The sequence below is a fragment of the Crocodylus siamensis genome, chromosome 8, assembly GCF_052110815.1.
Source record: "Crocodylus siamensis isolate JL-2025a chromosome 8, ASM5211081v1, whole genome shotgun sequence".
Classification (NCBI taxonomy): Eukaryota; Metazoa; Chordata; order Crocodylia; family Crocodylidae; genus Crocodylus; species Crocodylus siamensis.
In genome coordinates this window covers 67,897,850-67,916,118 of record NC_143402.1, presented here as the reverse complement: position 1 = coordinate 67,916,118, position 18,269 = coordinate 67,897,850, and the positions used below count along the sequence as shown (strand labels likewise).

The 18,269-nt window shown below is 47.5% G+C and overlaps 1 protein-coding gene across 2 annotated transcripts in view; it reads right to left on the bottom strand.

Moving 5' to 3' along the window:
* Positions 1-1,009: 1,009 nt before the first annotated feature.
* Positions 1,010-18,269, bottom strand: part of HID1 (HID1 domain containing) — a 44,364-nt gene continuing 27,104 nt past the window's right edge. Inside the window, exons 8-19 of one of the 2 annotated variants that reach the window (XM_090060032.1) lie at positions 17,910-17,966; positions 17,662-17,802; positions 15,976-16,066; positions 15,365-15,516; positions 14,024-14,102; positions 13,047-13,211; positions 12,109-12,336; positions 11,423-11,556; positions 5,246-5,326; positions 4,702-4,793; positions 4,104-4,262; positions 1,010-3,392 (exon numbers count right to left, since the gene is read on the bottom strand). In XM_090060032.1, the coding sequence (XP_089916158.1) occupies positions 3,329-3,392; positions 4,104-4,262; positions 4,702-4,793; positions 5,246-5,326; positions 11,423-11,556; positions 12,109-12,336; positions 13,047-13,211; positions 14,024-14,102; positions 15,365-15,516; positions 15,976-16,066; positions 17,662-17,802; positions 17,910-17,966 (1,443 nt within the window). In that variant the 3' untranslated portion in view covers positions 1,010-3,328. The remainder of the gene's footprint in view (positions 3,393-4,103; positions 4,263-4,701; positions 4,794-5,245; positions 5,327-11,422; positions 11,557-12,108; positions 12,337-13,046; positions 13,212-14,023; positions 14,103-15,364; positions 15,517-15,975; positions 16,067-17,661; positions 17,803-17,909; positions 17,967-18,269) is intronic. The other variant, XM_090060033.1, reaches the window with a different exon arrangement.

Genomic DNA, 18,269 nt, shown 5'->3' with positions numbered 1-18,269 from the left:
GATAGAACGCAGATAGCTATGGCCTGCAAACCGCTTCTCCAAAACCCTCACACAGATGTCTGAGAGGGGTACAGTGATGGCCATCCCCCCCATCCCCCCAATTTTCATCAGAAATTAAAAGCAAGCAAGACCAAGTGAGCATGGACTTTGCCTCGTGAATACTTTTACACTCACCCTTATGTCAACAAGAACTGTCAGGAGGAATTACAACTGGATAAATCAGGCCCCAGTAGTTAATTATTACTCCCATTTCACAGTTTGTACCAGAAATCCACCAGAAGGAACTCACCAAGGCCGGGCTTGTCAAGTGAAGTGAGAACTCAAACCTTTTCTGTGATTGTCAACAGATGCTGGGCAACGAGGGATGGGCATGGGGAAGAGAAAGATCCTTTGTTTAATCAGCTGCATCATGGCCAAGGTTATGCTTGAGCTGAGTGATCAGGGAGCTCTGATTCCCGAGATCTACATATCAACACTATCTATAGGCATGATATACACTGGTGCTTACTGAGTTATAGTCTCTTGTTGGAACATTATGAACCACCTGTCGGGTCCGATCAGCGATGAACAGGCCAGTAGTCGATCAGCTGCAGGACACAGGAACTGCCTGAGCAGAGTGGACTAATGGTCCCTCTAGCTACCTTGTTCTGTCTCTGGCGATGGCCAACATCAGCTGCAAGAAACTCTAAAATAGTTCATTCTGGAATGGCCTGTCAAACGAGGAAGCTAAAAACAGAAAAGTTTATGCCCTGATGCATAAGGGTTTAAAATACTTTTTGCATGACACAGGATCCCAAGAACAAAGGCTGAATGTTTTCAATGTTTATATCAGCATTTAACCCTTTCTTTTAAGATCCTGGGCTCAGACAGATCTGCATAAGTGTCCATAGCCTGCACGACTACAGCAAAGGAACAGGATGCACAGGTCACGCAAGCCTTCCAGTAACAGTCTGGTGGAAAACCAGTTGGTACAAAGGAATCCTGGACAGCATAAATCAACCCAGGAGTCACACAAACAAGACCATAAATTGTTTCTGGGAGAGAAAGTCAAAGCATGTGCCATATTTCAGATTATCTTTATCTCTTTGAATGTAAGCAAATAGTTTACAGTGCAATTCGATTTTCATGGAACAAAGACGAAAACACCAAAAAACGAAAGATTTCAGGGAAACTCAAAGGAAACAAAGGGGGGGGGAGGGGATAGAAGATACCACAAAACCAGGGAAGGCGGGGTGGGGAGAGAAGCCAGTGTCTAGGACATAAAGCCCCTCTCCAGCTGAGACGTGTGAGTGCAGTACAATCAGGGGCTGGCCCATCACCACGGGCACCACCCAATCACATTCTTAAGACAGGAAATATTCCAAGCAAAATATAGAGTTCAATCTGTGAATGTCTTTATATACAGGTGGGGGGGGGGGGTGAAAGGTGGCAAAATGGATGAGGCACGGGGAAAGGAAATGCTCTCTTCCTTATGCAGCCTTTGTTCTTCAATGGTCTTCCAGGCTACACTTCAGGGGGCTGAATTGGGCAGGGGGCTTTAGTCCACCTTCAGCACCCAAACAGGGAGACAGGTTCACTACTAGGTCAGCAGGCTGCTTGTATGAAAGCAGGCCTCTCTACAGAAGAAAAGCAATACGGCTGGTTGTGTAACACTCAGGTCTTCACACATGGGTGGGGAGAAAGGGGAGAAGAACAAGGGAGCTGCTGTAACACACCTGCCCCCATACTTATGGATAGTGTGAATGGTCAACTCAGAGTCACCTATACCTGACTCATTGGATTACAGATGCCAAACCCTTATCATCGCTGGACAGAGCACAACCCTGGCAGCTACACGATGGGGAACATTTGGATGGGGCCCAGAAATGGCTCCTGCTCATTTTGTGGTCAAAAATAGAGTTGAGTTGCAGGAAGGCCCTTCCAGTGATCTGGTTCAGACCTCAGGACATAGTCCAGTCTGCAACCTGCACTTAATCCATTTCATGAGCTAGGAGCTGATCTCCATTGACCCTGCAAAGTTCAGGCTCCTCATTACCGCACTTGGGCTCCAAAGCAAGCCAGCTTTCTTAAATCCAGAACCCATCGGGTGCCTGGAAGAACTTACCTTTACCCCAGGGTCCCTCCTGCCTAGTTGCAACCGTTTTAATCATGCCTTCAACATGGTTCTCGGGATGTCCCCAAGACCCTCCCTCAATGCCTGGCACTGAAAAAGCAGTGGACAACCCACCCCTTTCACCCTTCTCCAAATGCCCTCCATTGTGACAACCTGCCTGCCCAATAATGACACAGCTCCTTCCAAATCCAAACAAACCAGCTCATCAATCAACTGGAGAAGGCTGAAGAAGGGCAACACATATTTATTTTTTCTCCTTGTCAGGCTCAGCTTCCTGTTGCCTCCCCTAGGCTAGCCCTCCCAGCCTCTGCCCTGATTCTCCATGATTGCACACAGCTTTCCAAGGGGCTGTAAAACATATACACCCCACCCTGTTCGCTGCAACAGTCCACCTGCAAAGCCAGAATAACATTCCTGGTCTGCAAATCTCTGAGGCAGCGACAAGGTGGGGAAGGAAGGAGAGTAGATCTTGTTATTGCACTGAAGCATCAGCTGCTACAAGAACCTAACACTAGTTTCCAAAGAAGGGGAAGAAAGGAGGGATGTAAAATAGAGACCAGGACAAAGAGGATCTCCTTCAGCATTCCCTTTTCATTAAATAAAGATCCCCCCAACTGTACAGAGTGAAGCAAGACAGCAGCAAGTACAGAGTGAAGCAAGACAGCAGCAAGAAGACCTGCAACCTGATGGGTGTTAGAACCAATTCTTTGGGAAAAGAACCATGCAAAACCCCTCTGTATGTCTAACACTCCCCTCCTGCAGTAGTAGCAGTTTCCCTCCATGATTCAGTTTAACTCTTTCTATTGAGTCTTTTCGATTATATGCTGAATCTAGCTGGGACATGACCAAGCGGAGAAACTCTTAAGCTGTGGCTGATATGGCTTAGATTGGTCTCCAAACCAAAGCCAGGAGTGAGAGGACAGAAGAGCTATGAATGGTCTGATTTCTAGTGCAACAACACAAGGGACAGTCCTTAGGCATCTCTCACTCAAGGTTGCTAGGAAAGGAGGGGGAAGGAGTGAACAAGGGGATAAGGATCTGCTCACAGGTCCTCCTTAAAGCTTAAAATGATATGTAGGGAAATGGAAATGATTGTCCTTTTGGTCTCGCAGCTGGCTGTGAAATGCGAGAATAGCTGTAATGAAGCAGCACACAGCGAGGTCTTGTTTCCAGTGTTTTCCTTTAGTAGAGGTAAGTGGCCTCTTCCCTGTGCTCTCAGACTCGCTGAATTTCAAAGAGCTTCACATCTGTGTCATACCAGACCGGGGGATCCACATTCCTGGAAGGGAAACACATTCGTGTTATTTTCTGCACAATGGAGTGATGCGTCAGGCACGCGCACCCGCCAGCTGGGATTCCAGGACTGGGTCCTCAGGACTTTGATGGTTTTGCAAAGAGGAGTCTGCTGTAACTATGAAGTGCTGAGACATCCTTCCACACCAATCCCCGGTAGTGCCTCTTGTAAGCAAAGGCAGACATTAGAAGAGTTGCAATTCCCTCCGCAGGCTTTGGGGCTTCCTGCTTGGAGAGGAAGGTATCGGTGCATCTGTGATCTCCCGTTGCTACCTTTTCTAGCGCTCCTCACCGGAAGAGACAAGTCCTAGAGCAGCTACAATTTCACCCACCATTTCATAAATGAAGAATATCCCTAGGGAAGGTGCTAGCCCAAAGCCTGGGAGACCCAGTTTCCATGCCCCCAATCACCATTATCTTATGTGACCTGGAACAAGTCACACAGCCTCCTTGGGTGGGACTTGATGAGGAAGTGGGCTTGCAGCAGGTTCTACCAGATTACTTGTCATCTGCAATTACTCTGACATTAACCTGACGTTGGTACGAGGGATGCAACATGAATACATGAACCACTCCTCAAAGTAACTAATGCCTGACAAGCCACGAAATGGCAGTGCCCTCTGCGGAGCAAACACATCCACAGAAACCTCTCTGTTGTTAGGGAGAGCTGGGCTTTGTTTGCACCTAGCTAGGTTACCTCAGATAAATAACTCCCCACATGTAGGTCCGGAACCACATGGCAGTGCCCGAGTTAGCTTGGTATTTGCGGATCAGGATGGGGTGAGGGACAGGTAACAGTCCCACCAGCGTGCCATGCTGCAAGAACTTGAGGATCTCGGATTCATCCGTGAGGCCCCTGCAGAAAGCGAGAGAACATGAGCATCCTCAGCTGTCCCCTATGGCAAAGGCTACAGCAGAAAGTCCCAACCCAACAAGCATGTACACCATGCACATATACGTATGCAAAGGGCCAGTGGACTCGACTATGGAAGACGCAGGTGGTGCTAACCCAGGGCTGAGGTGGGCCAGCACCTGCAGCCACTGCAACCACTTCACCCAAACACTGCACAGAGGAGCTCCACATGGCACAAGGGAAGCCCCCACCACCAAATGCCGCTGAAGCCCTCCCATGGCAAGCCATATCCAGTAACTCCATAGGCTTTAGGTTCTCAATCCCTGGGTCTATATGATATCATAGACTATAGCTACTCACACCCACCCCCATAGCTGGCCCCCAGTCAGAGGGGCTCCACACACATCTTTGTGCAGCTCAGCCTCTTCCTGAGTGCACTTACTTATCAATGCAGATCTTTTCCACTTGAGGGACCAGCACCTGCAAGAGTCGCATGATTGTCTGGAGAGGCAGCTTTGACTTCCAAGAGATCACCTGCAGGTGAAAGTTCCCCCCCCCAAGCAAGAAAAATCAGTGTCCCGTGGAAATGGTTGCACATGTTTTGTGGATTAGGCTAGTACCAATCCCTTGGTATTCAAGAAGGTATTTCACTTTTCAACATGCTGTGTATTTGGTTTTAGAAGTCTCTGACAAGGGGTGTGTACCTACTAAAACAAACAGCACATCAGAAGGAAGCCCTGACGAGGGACCTTGTCACAGCCAGGGTCTCTCCCTCTTCTCAAGGTATCTTCTGCTCTAATACAGAAGCCTGGGTATGCACCCAGCTCACTGAAGTCTGTAAGACACTCCATGGATGTCAGGGGATCAGGCCCCAAATCCATTTAAATTCCCCCAGATACATCTGCCTCAGCACAGCTGAGAAGCCCCCGCTCGGGAAGCAGGAGTTTCTTCTGCCATCTATTTCCTCTAACCCTGGGTTTACCCACCCAGTCAGAAGTTGGGGACCACTGTCCGGTTGAGGATGCACTGGACAGCCGCCTTCGCTCCTGCTTGGGCTGCAATGTCTCCTGTTAAGATTAAACCAGAGTCAGCACAAGCATGGAGCAAAGCAGGGGCATCTGGTCTGTGTCAAAAACTGCCCCATCCCCGGTGTATTGCTGTACAAAACAGCCTGATCACGTCCCAGGGAAAACATACCAATATCAGCATTACATTTACCCCCTTGTTTGGTACTAGTCTTGAACAGCAGAAAAGACCTGTTATGTCTTCAGAAGGGGTTACACTGTAAGGAAGCCCCAGGGTTATGCCTCTGGCTACTGTCTTTCATGTTTCTGCTAAGACAGTCAGCAGTTAAAGGAGCTGACAATTTGGCCAGATTCAAAAAGGGATTGGGCAAATGCTTGGAGGAAAGGGGCATCAGCAACTATTGATCATGGGAGACAGTGGTACAGCCTCTGAATCAGAACTTCCTAGACCTTAAATGCTGGAGGCTGCAAGTGAGAGAGGAGCAGTGGGGAAAAACCCTGGTCAGACCCAGCTCACTCTCCCTTTCAGCATCCGATCTCTGTCCCCACGTGACCCAGGACACTGGGCAAGATGGACCTATGGGCTGACCCAGTAAATGGCAGTTCTTGTGTTTTCATGAGACCTGAAAGGGATAAAGCAGTTGGCAGTTCTGGTTTTGCTTCTTTCTGATGTTCATGAAGGCTATATTGATGTTCATGATGTATTATATTGCTCCAATGAGATGTCAAATCCCATATTTTCAAGTTCAGTTTGGATTTTTCGGGGGGGGAGAGGGCAAGGGGATGGGGGTCAGGTACACCTTTTCCCCAAAGAGCAATTAGTAACTGCAGATAAAGCCCTAAATTGCTATAGCCCTCATAAAGCCCACAGAAGACCCAAATAACCAAGAAACGGGCTCAAAAGTTTAAATGCACTAAAAAACTACAATAGAAACCACTCTGAAGAAAAACCTCACCTGCCCAAAATACAGCAAATGGAAAAAATTAATGGGGTGGCCTGGATTAGACTGGTCTTGTACACAGAATGAGTACTAGTTTAATAATATGTTTGCAGGGGCAGTGGGGGGGACCAAAGGTTGACACACAGCTGGAACAATACAGTCACTATTAAAGACTGAAGCTTTCAAATGTAAGCAGGGATTTTGGACATGTGTTTCTATGCCCATCTTGACATATCTTCAAGGGATCTCATTTTCTGAGGTGACACTCAGCACTTCCAGTAAATCAGACTTTTTAAAGTGCCTTATCCAAAAAACAAGCATCAAAATCACTATTTGCCTTTGAGCATTTTGAACAAAGAGTTTAGAGAGACTCTGACTAAAACATCTCTGGCCAGGCTTTACTTCCTTGTATTAATAGTGGCATATTCCTCCTAGTTTCTTCAGTCACAAAGAGAGACACAGACAGACAGGCAGACAGAAGACGTCTGTCTGTCTAAGACCTGGGTATCACAAAACAAGGTGGAAAGATAAGCCTGTTAAAATCATTTCAGGCCTTCTTTGTGCAGGACAGAAGACCCCATTTTTGACACCACAGCCCACTGTCATGTTTTCCTAGTGATGGCTCAGAATGAACAAGCCCCACAGAGATGAAGAGAAGCAGTTCTAGGTCCTTGAAGTCAGTGTCTACACCTACATACCAGGGGTGGGCAAAACGCGGCCCGCAGGCCGGATGCAGCCCGTCAGACCGTTCTATCCAGCCCGCAGGGCCCCTAAAAAATTTAGAAAATTAATATTAATCTGCCCTGGGCTGCTTGTCATGCGGCCCTCAATGGCTCAGTAAGTGCCCTCTGCCCAAAATAAGTGCCCGCCCCTGCTACATACTCATAGATGCAGAAAAACAGCTCTGCTTGGGTTTATGTGCAGTTCATCTTCACAACTAGAAGCACCAGAAATTTAGGCTACGATGCTTTTTTCCCCCCCAGTGAAAGCATGAACTGGGCACAAGTTCAAGGTGCCGTCATGAAGCAGACCAGACAGGACAGGACAGGACAGGACAGTACAGGACAGGACAGGACAGGACAAGGAGCAATGGCCTTAAGCTGAAACAGGGACAATTGAGGCTAAAGACTGAGGTCCTTTCTGAACATAAGGCCAATCAAGCATTGAAACAGGTTACCTAGAAAAGTTGTGGAAGAATAGGCTGGACAGACACTTGGCTAGGATGACCAAGTCAGGGATGGTCCTGCTTTAAGCAGGGGGCTGGACTAAATGACCTCCTGAGGTTCCTTCCAACCCCACTTTTGTATGATCCTAAGTGTTGCTATGTGGGAAACGTCTCAATCCAGCTGCTGGTCAGCAGGGAGTCATTACTTCTGCACAAAGGTGCAACTACCAATGAGTATATTCCATGGAAGGCTGATGGATTAAAGCCCCAGATGGCAAGATACTCGGGCCTTTTTCTAAATGAGCATTTAACATTGTCCTATTGGCTCCAATGGAACCATTTGGGTTCTAAAAACAGGCGCATGCTTTACTGAATCAGGGCCAAAGCCAGGCAGTGACAAGGGCAAAAGGGGAAGGCAAACCACGCAGGGAAACTCAGCTCTCTTGAATTCTCTCTAACTGGCAGTTCAGTTTTGCAAAGTTTGCCATTCCAACATCCTCAGCGTTCAACCTATTCAGCTGCAGCATCACACCTACACACAGGCTCTAAAAATATATTTATAACAATATAAAAATGCCTGTTTTAGTTAACCTGACCTACTCCTCTTCCTCTTTCACTCACAACCCTCCCCATCTTCTCCCCACTGTTCTGAGTCTAGCTCACTGCTGACACATTTAGGGAGCAGTGGGATAGGATTTATGCTGCAATATGAATGTTAAACAAAGATGCTTTTGAGATGGCTCCCACTGATAAGAGGAAGATCAATGATGAAAGTCCAGCGAAGTGTTTTAAATCAGTTAGAGGGGAGAGGACTAAGCTTCACCCTATGGGGTAAGAAAATGGTCACTGTAGATAAAGGGACATGATTTATTGAAGTATTTGCTGCTCAGTAAAATACATCATGCGTACATGATCCAACCCTCCTCGGATCCACGGAGAGAAGCACAAAACTAATTGAAACACTGGTAGTACAGTTACAACCTTCACCTTTCCTCTTCTCCCAGTGCATTACTTCTGCTTTTTGGCCCCACTTCTGCAGACACATGAATAGTCCTGTTTATATGTGGGACAATTCACATGCACGTGTCTCCAAAACTAGACCCAAAGACCCACGTGATGGAGCCCCAAGCCTATGGGCAGCTAAAGATGGAGGGAGCTGTTAGAAGAGATGGGTTCGAGCACTGGGATCTTCTGCTGAGTGCACTAGAACACAGCGCCCTTGTGCTACTACACCTTTCATGTGTGAGTCTATCTGGCTGCCTAGGCATGAAGGGACGTGGCCTTCAAGTACCCATATGAAGACGCAGCCTCACTGGCACTACCCTTGACAGCTGGATACTGTCAGCATTCGAGTCCCCTTGTCTGAAGGTTTCAAATGTACCAAAGTGCCATCCTAGTCAGCCACGGAGGTGAGGAGATGAACTGTGAACAACCAATGACCTTTATGAGAAATCAGCGATAAACTTTTAGCTGACCATGGCAGTTTCCCTTGCTTTGTTTTTAACAAGAACAGATATCTGCCTTATGAAGAGCCTATCCTTCAAAAAAAAAAAAAAAAAAAAAATGCTTCCGGCTTCCAGGACAGGAGTCAAAATCTAGATATAAATTCTGCAGCGCTTGTTCAGTTCAAAACATTACCGGGGGAAATGTGATGAAACCTTGTTACGGTCAAGTGGGCTTCCCAGGACAATGTCATCAGAAGCAGAAGACAGCTGTCTTTGAAATAAGCCATCACTTAAGGAAGAGACAAAACAGGGCTACTGGTCCAGATTAGGGTTTACAGATGCCATAATATAAACAATAAATTTCACTAGAAATAAAGCTTGATTTTAGCTAAGTTTTGGCTAAGCAATCCCTCACACACCAAGCAAAACCACTACCCCAGTCCAGTCCTGGGGGAAATTAGACAGGAGAGACTGACTGGCAAACAAAACTACAGGAGCCCAGAAAGGAAGGTGGGAAAGCGTTGTGTGATGTACCATGGGACTGTCTTGCTGCCTACTAGGTGGTGAGGCAATGATCCTCCTGATACGAAAACATCCCAGATTAAAAGTCCAAGTCAAAGGTCCTCCTACACCTAGATGGCTCCTGGGATTAGAACTGATACGGCAAACTGGTTCCTGTAGCCAACAGCATAGGAGGGAGCCATGTGTGACTAACATCGAGTCCAGTCACTTCCAGTAACCCAGACCAACCAGCTGGCTCAGCGGGGGCTGCCTTCTGCAAACCAAGGCTCACACTCACACCTCTGGAGCTGCAGGAAGACTGCTTTAACTACCCTGCCACTGTGCTCCTTAAGCATCCTAGATAACGAATACTTAAACCAGAGCTGCCTCCACTACTGTAACCTGCCTGTCATGGAATGAGCCCACAAGAGAACATACATGAGGTGTGCCTTGAAGGACAGCGTGGGCTGTGAAGTACTGCGTAAAAGGGATCAGCTGAAGAGCTTGCACAATGTTAACAAGCTTGTACAATGTAACCAGTGGGGAAAAAAACTCTGGTCATAGTCAGTTCACTCTCCCTTTCGGCATCCACTCTCTGCCCATGTGACACAGCATACTGGGAAACGTGGACCCGTGGTTTGACCCAGTAAATGGCAGTTCTTTTGTTCTTATGAGAGCTGTCCTCCGTGCATTAACAGCATTGCCCTGGGCTCCAAACAACCCTGCCAACCCGCACGTGTGCTGCACTAGGTAATGCCTAAAAAAGCATAAAGCTCATAGATTTCATAGATATTAGGGCTGGAAGGGACCTCAGAAGATCATCGAGTCCAGCTCCCTGCCCAAAGGGCAGGAAGTCAGCTGGGATCATAGGATCCCAGCAAGATAAGCATCCAATTTGCTCTCGAAGGTGTTCAGTGTAGGTGCTTGAACCACCTCCGATGGCAGGCTGTTCCCTTGGGGGCTCAGACAGTAAAGAAATTCTTCCTTATGTCCAGCCTGAAACAGTCTTGTAGTAGTTTATGACCGTTCGACCTCGTCATCCCTTGGGGCGCTCTGGTGAACAAACGCTCCCCCAGATGCTGGCGGTCATCCCTGATAAACTTGTAGGTGGCCATCAGATCACCCCTTAGCCTGCGCTTTTCCAAGCTAAAGAGCCCCATGGCTCTCAGCCTGTCGTTGTAAGGTCTGCTCTCCTGAGCTCTGATCATGCGCGTGGCTCTTCTCTGGACTCTCTCAAGCTTCTCCACATCCTTTTTGAATTGTGGAGCCCAAAACTGGACGCAGTACTCCAGCTGCGGCCTCACCAAGGCTGAGCACAAGGGGGGAATGACGTCCCGGGATTTGCTTGAGAAGCATCTATGGATGCAAGCCAGCCTTTTGGTTGCTTTACTAGCCGCAGCATCACATTGCAGGCTCATGTTCATCTTGTGGTCAATGATGACCCCCAAGTCTCTTTCTTACGTGGTGCTAGCCAGTGTAGCACTGCCAAGTCTATAAGGATGCTGCAGGTTTTTCTTTCCAAGGTGGAGAACCTTGCATTTTTCAGTGTTAAGCACCAACAGGTTCTCGTCCACCCATTTGCTCCTCTCAAAGAGGTGGCAGGTCCCAAGATCATAGTGAGATTCTGTTTTTATTTTGCATGTGTTTGGGGATAAAGGTTTTATGGCCAAAGCAGTGGGATCCTGGGGCTAACATGGGCACATAATACCCAGAACAGTGTTAGACCAGCAGTCCCCCAAAACTGTGGTCCACAAACTCCTGGGGTCCATGAAGCCATAGGAAATAGTCCCTTGCTGGTCTGCAGACAGCACCAGGGCTCCCCCACTTTTCAGTGATAAAGGTACATGGTGGCCCACAAGAAACTGAGGGTTGATGCTTGTCTGCTGGTTCAAAGATTGGCAACCACCAAGCTAGGGTATTTTTAAACTCTATGGCTTTTCAGTTCAGCTTGGGATGCACGTTACCCTGTAGGTGATAACAATTCTGAGGCAGAGTCTGTCAGGTTCTCTCCAGGATTCATAAGCTTTACCCTCTTTGGTGCCATTTTACAAACTTTTCCAGGCTGGAAGAAAATGCGTGGCCTTACCCCGCTCCAGGACTCTGTGTCACTAATAGCTGATGGTGGGCTGCCTTCTAATGGGGACGGTGAAGACTCTGGCTCCAGGGACCGCATGGTCCCATCTTCCGACACCTGCGATTTCTCCGTGAGCTTGTCAATGCCTGGATTCATAGAAAGAAGAGAGTCTAGGGGATTCTTGAGGGTCAAAGTAGCTTATTTCCAAGTCTTACAAAAAAAAACCTTATTCCCAGTGTTTCCATCTTCATGCAAAGTGTCCTCCCACTGCCAGAACATGGGTGGATTTGCCTTGCTTTTACACTCCAAAGGAGGTGCTGTGTGTTCACAAGGCAGATGCACTAGTACAATACAAGCTGTAAACTCACACTGATGCAGTTAACTTGGGACAAAAGTCCATGTCAGCCCCTCACGTTCAGTATAAGAGGCTTATTTCAGCTTCCTAACTGACATGGGCTCAACTGACTTGCAACTTAGGCTGAATTACAATCAGCTACTCTTATACCAAAATACATGTGCGCCCCTGGTTTTCTGTGCCAGGTTTTTTTTTTTTTTAATTGATAGCTCTCATGAGCTGACAATCTCTTGATCTTTTCCAACAGCCCATCTAAAGACTGAAGCCATGCTATGTCTTATAGAGAAACATCTGTGCCCTCCTCACCCACCCCTCACCACTAAAAAAAGAAGTTAAAGCTGACCTGGAGTTGCCACCAGACTAGTCTTCAGTGTCCCCGGTTCGGCAGGAGCAGCAGGCCGCGAGCCCTCCATGGAGACCCCTTCCTGGGAGTTGGTGCGAGAAATGGGCTCAGGAGTTTTCTTCTTGCGCTGCAGGGCTTTCTGGATGGTCTGTGAGTCCGTGGGCAAGTTGGCCAGCTGGTGAAACACGTTCCGCTTGCGGATGATGGCATAGACCAAGTTGGAATTCCCTGGGAACCACAGCAAAGTAAGTGGATTTAAAAAAAAAAAAAGACTCTTGAAATTGCTACTACCATTATCTACCTCGGGGAACTTGCCTTCAAGGGAACAGTAATAGTAACTTGTACAAGAGGGGGAAAATCCTGCTTTTGTGCCATTTTGTACTTCTTTATGATGAATAAGCAAAGCCTGAGATGGCCAGGTTCTACCCACGGTAGAACACCGTAGTGCCTGGTGGGAAGAGTCAACAGTGACATCTGAGCAACCCAGAAGTTCAGGAGTTTTTACAGACTGCCATGTCAACTGAAGCGTGGCTCCTTGACTCTAGCATCTCCCTCTTCCTACTCACTGTACCACTTCAACAAGCCTCTTCCCTCCGTGGAAGGAAGGGCCCATCCCACTTCAGTGGGAACTCTGTAGGGATGAAGGACTGCTACCCAGCATGCCTTTTAGGCTCTCTCTGTACTAGGTTCTCATGGGGTTCCCCCCACAAATTGGTAACAAGTACACACTGCATTTTGCAGCAAGGACTTGGCACCAGTAGTAGCTACATCCACGTCAACATCTCTAGACAAGACCTCGCCTAGTCAGTCTCTCTCTGAGAAAAAAGGATGATCAATTTGTATCACACAGCAAGACATTCTCCTAAATTCATCCCCATGCTCTCTTGAACTACAGCAGTGGAAAGGGCCAGGGGACTGGCTTACAGTCAGTCTCTTACCATCAAACTGGTACTGGATAATGTTGTTGAAAACCTCCAGCAGGAAGAAGACAAGATGGTGGTTCTGGACAGCAGAGAAGAGAAACCAAGTGGTGGAAAAGGCCTCCAAGAGGTGCAGCAGCTTGTTGGCAGCAACCATGGAAAGAGATTTCAGATACGGAGACACTAGGGGGGGAAAAAAAGAGAAGGGAATGAATGGAACAAAAAACAGGACTCAAGAGAATGGGCTAAGAACTGATGCCACTGAGCTGCCTTAAGGAAGAGCCTCATGGGATACAAGAGGGATGAACCCAATGGGCCCTACAGTAAATCGTATTAAAATACAATGGAACTAAAAAGAGAGATTTTTTTTTCCCCATAGGGTTTCTAAGAACATCAGATTGAATTCTACAGAGGTGGTATCACTCTCTACTGAGGTCCAAAGGCAGACATTCAAAACAACCTCCCAAACATTGGTATCCTTGATTCAACTCTACAGCTAGATTGTTCCTCAACGGAACATGTTGGCTACAAAACCATTAGTCCAGATGTTTCCAGCAGAAGGTAACTCCTGCCACCTGCTGACCAAGTGTCAGCACCGCATGTCACGAGCCCTGCGCACCACGTTTTCTTTGCATCTTCTAGCCATCCTTTTAGTTACAGGCTTGGGGAGGTGTTTGTGCCATCTCTTCTTCAGGGAAAGCCTCCAATTTAATGGTCATTTGACTCCACCTGACATCATTTCTAGGGTGCATGTGCAACGTAGCAAGAAAGCAGGGGATACAAACAGAGATGGTTCATGACACCCAGCTAAATGCTACAGAGAGATCATCTGTGTTGACTGTTCCTGTCACCTTTGGTGATGGCTGCTAGCTCAACTGGATGGGTAAATTGCTACCAAACATGGGCAGCAGCTGGGTCCCTACTCTGCCATTATAAAGGGAAATCAGGCTGTCTCCCCTTGCAGGCTGCTTTCCCCCAAAGCAAGGGCCACTTACCATTCACAATGATGGTGAGCAGGCAGTCAAAGAGGGGCTGCAGCCGCTGGTGCCCACTGGTGATGATCTTGTGAAAGACCTGCAGCAAGGGAGGCACTGAGCAATATGAGAAGCAGCAGAGCTACCATTCCACACTAACAACTTCCTGGCACCATTCATTCCTAGGCAGGGCCCCGCACACACTGCAATTACACAGGTGTGGAAGGCAGCCCTGGCTGCAGACTAGTGCTCCAAGGCTCTAGGCTTTCATGTGCAAAGAATCCCTCTTGGCCTGTATGATTAACATTTTAAAACACTGAAAACAGAAACTGCTGGCAGGCTGGGGCAGCACCACCTTCCTGAGTTTCAGGATGCCTTGTATGCAACAGAGAGGCAGGGACTGCCCCACTCATCCATATCCAACGTTGACCCTGGAGTCTAACAATGCCCCTTTAAATACCAACAAGCCATTTTACTGGGGATTTATTGCACCCACTGTTACCTCAGGTGTCAAAAGCCTCAGCTGCCCCTTAAGCTAGTAAGACAACCCCCCTTTGCCTCTTCCTGTTCCTGGGCAACAACCCCACTACATCAGAATGCTAGTGCAAAAAAGTCTTCAGGATGGGCAATTCAAGACCAATAGCAAACTGAATTTATATGCAAATATCCCCCGGGACCCCCTACTGATTGGGCAATTTATTAACACATATCATTTAGTATCAGCCAAAGCTGCTGTAGCAGTTCTTCTCCGCTATATAATAATGTCATGGAGATCAAGGATGGATTTTGAACTCATCTACTCAGAGTACACAGAGCTTTGTTAATAGGCATTTCTGCCCTATATCTAAATGCCTCCCACACACTGTAAATAACTCTGACCTTGTTCCAGCCCTGTGGAGGTGGGGGCAAGCACGACTGTGTCCACCTTTTGCAATTTAGCAAGCAGACATCCAAAGGCTCACAGCTACACCATGTACTTGGGCTAGAGCCAGGAAATTAACCCATATTTCCTGATTCCCAAGAGAGGTGAAACTGTCTTCCAGCTCTAATGACCATAAAATTCAGCCACCTCCTGCCATCCACAATTCCTCAAAACCCATCTGAGAAATGTCCACCTCCAAACCAGAACCCTGCATTTCAGAAAACCCAGCCTCTAACAAGAGCAAGGAACAGAAAAGGACTGCAGGAGGTATTATCTCATGTTCACAAAATACAAGGAAGAAATGCACAGATACATCCCAGATGGACGTCCATGACTTTCTAGCTAGCCCATGGGCTGGAAGGGACCTGTACTTTGAAGGCAATGACTGAAAGGGAATCAAAGGGAATCTGAGCTACCACTGTAGGCAGTGCCAAACTCACTATGATGAGAAGGTCGGCGTGCGTCCCCGTGAAGACGGGGATATCCATGGGCACTCTCACGGAATACGGCTTGTTCAGTCGAACCCCAAAGTTACGCTCCCCGCTGAGCAGAAGCAGGATGAATACACCGATGTGCATCAGCCCCACTCGCGCTGCAGACAGAAGCACAGTGCTGAAGCCAGATGGCAAGTAGAGGAAAAAGGGCACGGAGGAAAGAAGCAGCACAGGAGAAACACAACCAAACCTCTCACTCTACATTAGGTGACCCTATCTCCACCTCCAGTACAAGGCCTTATTGACACAAGGGAAAGCTCACACTTCAGTCCTGTCTCCAGTAGGAGATTAATAAGGTGGCAAAATGAAGACAATAAATGAAGGATTTGCATGGAACTGCTTTTTTTCTCCATGAAATTTTTTCACTAAGGCCTGAATTAGACACACGCAATCTAGTTTTCCTTCTCATTTACAGCACTGTAACTCCTGATGAGTTAATCCCAATTTATGGCAGGACAAGACCCATTGTTCATCTCTCCCCAGAGAGAGGATAAGAGATTCTTCTCTAGAGCTCAAGTTGAACCACAAGCCTTTGGAACAGCAGACAGTACACTTACACTGATCAGCTCGGGCATCATTTAGGAAATAGAGGATTGGGACCAGGATGTCCAGGACATCACTGCTCTTCAGCACGAAGAAGAGGAATTTCTGAAAGAGAAGGAAGGATCTCCTATGAGTTTTTTCTAACATCCATGTTGGTCAAAGGTCTCATATTGGTTATATTCCCAGCCAAATGCTCATTCGAACAAGCAGCACTCCAGGCAACATACCAGAGAGGCTGAGAATCTGCAGCTCCCATTGGGTTTGTGCATCTCATGTCATCAGATCTCTAAAAATCAGTATCCATTTTAATAATGTATTATTACTCACTGATCTCAACCACCCAATAACAAGGGAAGGAAAGGAACTGGTCAGCCTCTAAACAGGGCCTAACCAACGGGCCTTGAACATGGAATGAGGCATGAAATACAGCCCTTATTTCACAGGGTTTCCAGGTTCCTATCATTTAGAAGGATCTTTCTCACACGCTGCTCTGCTTTGGACTCCAGTGATCAGGCACAGGAACTACAGCCTCAGCTATCAAATGGTCACACTTTTACCACCACCCAAAGGGACCAGCACAACCAGTTTCACAAGTTCTCCCCTACTTGCCCACCAGTAAGCAGGGCAGACTGAACCCAAGGTCATCCCAGCCACTCATCGGGGGCCAGCATAATCAGATATCCTTGCATCATATGATCACCCCCAACCCCTACACTGATGTCAGCTCAGACAGAGCCACCCACGTCACATACTTTATGCCTAAACCGCTACTTCTCAAACCTGCTGGTAGGCAACAAACTTCTAGTGGGTATGAGAGAAGGCCTGAGAAAGCAGGAGGGAAAGAGTGAATATAAATGGAGAAAAAGAAAAAGAAAGAATAGCTCAGTGTCTCTTAGCTAGTTAGAGGGATTACAATGTGCTGTGGTGCCATTAAGTTATTTTTCGACAGAATCGTAGGGATGCAACAGCAAATTTAACCAATTTGAAAAGACAATGGGACCCAAAAACACTTGGCTTTGTATGCTTTCAATGCCAGAAATCCATCTTTGGGCATATGCTCCATGCCAGCCAGGCTAGAAACAGATGCATCCTGGCAAAGCTGATCCCAACTGATTGTCAGGTACAGATGTAGCCCAGGGTCATTGTCCCACAAGATCGGGCCCCTGTTTCTCTTAGGGCCTCAGGTATCCAATTCTGCAGGAAAACAGCCCAGGTGCCTGGCCCCATGCCAGGGCACGTGTCTGCAAGCAGGAAGCCCTATGGGGTTCTCCTGCTGTGCAGCACGAAAGACATGCCCTTGAAACTGCACCTGCAGACGCATGCCCTGAAGTGAAAAAAAGCTGGGATTACGATGGAAGTGTTGGCTTGTAGGATGCCTAGGTCCCCTATCCTACCATGTGGCTGGGGGTAGGAATTCAGATGGCCTCTGCAATGTCGCAGGACAAACTGTTTCCACATTTTTTCTGGCAGCAGATTTTGGGCCCTGTCCCATGACACCTACAAGGAACATCCAAATAGAATCTGCTCTGTCCCAGCACAGGCCACTTCATCCCACTACAACCAGACCTCTGTTTCTACCCTCAGATACAAAGCAGAGCAAGGTGACCCAGTCCCTTTCCTATTTCTATCCCCTTGATCTTGGCTTCACCACCAATTCTTGGTGCAGCTCAAGGAAGGACACAACACAACCAGAGCCGCACCTTGTTGAAGTCGCAGAGTTTCCAAAACAGAACAAGGAGCTCCTGATGGAACTGGATCTTCTTGGCAGAGTTGGGCAGATACGTCTGGACCAGGGGATTTGATAATAAACGAGCAAGTCCTTTGAGAATGAACTGGAAATCCTGCCAACAAACAACCAAGAGGGTAGAGAAACATAGTGAGCTGGCCTACAGTTAGCCTAACCAACAGGAAATCAATCTGAAAGCAACTCCACACTGGAGCACATTACCTCTTCTCTGTGTATCCTAGACAAATAGTTCACAAATAGGTTGTCTGGTCCTGGAGGCTACATTAAAAGAAAGGATAAAGAAGGACTGATAAGTAACAGAGTTTACTTGGGAAACCACAAGGCAAGGGGCGTTTGCTACCGGTTTATCTGGTGTCATGAGCTAAGCACTTACATTGGCTCTGCTTTCTGGAGGACCCAAAAGCTTCCATGGAAATGCTTCAAAACCTGGGAACCAGATTGCTCAGGGGAAAACTGGTAAGACAAGGCTCTTTTACCTAGGAGCCACAAAGATCATTTCTAACTAGTGGCCATTGAAGATTGCCCCTTCAGGACAGTGTTTAGAGCAGATCAGCTTGAGGA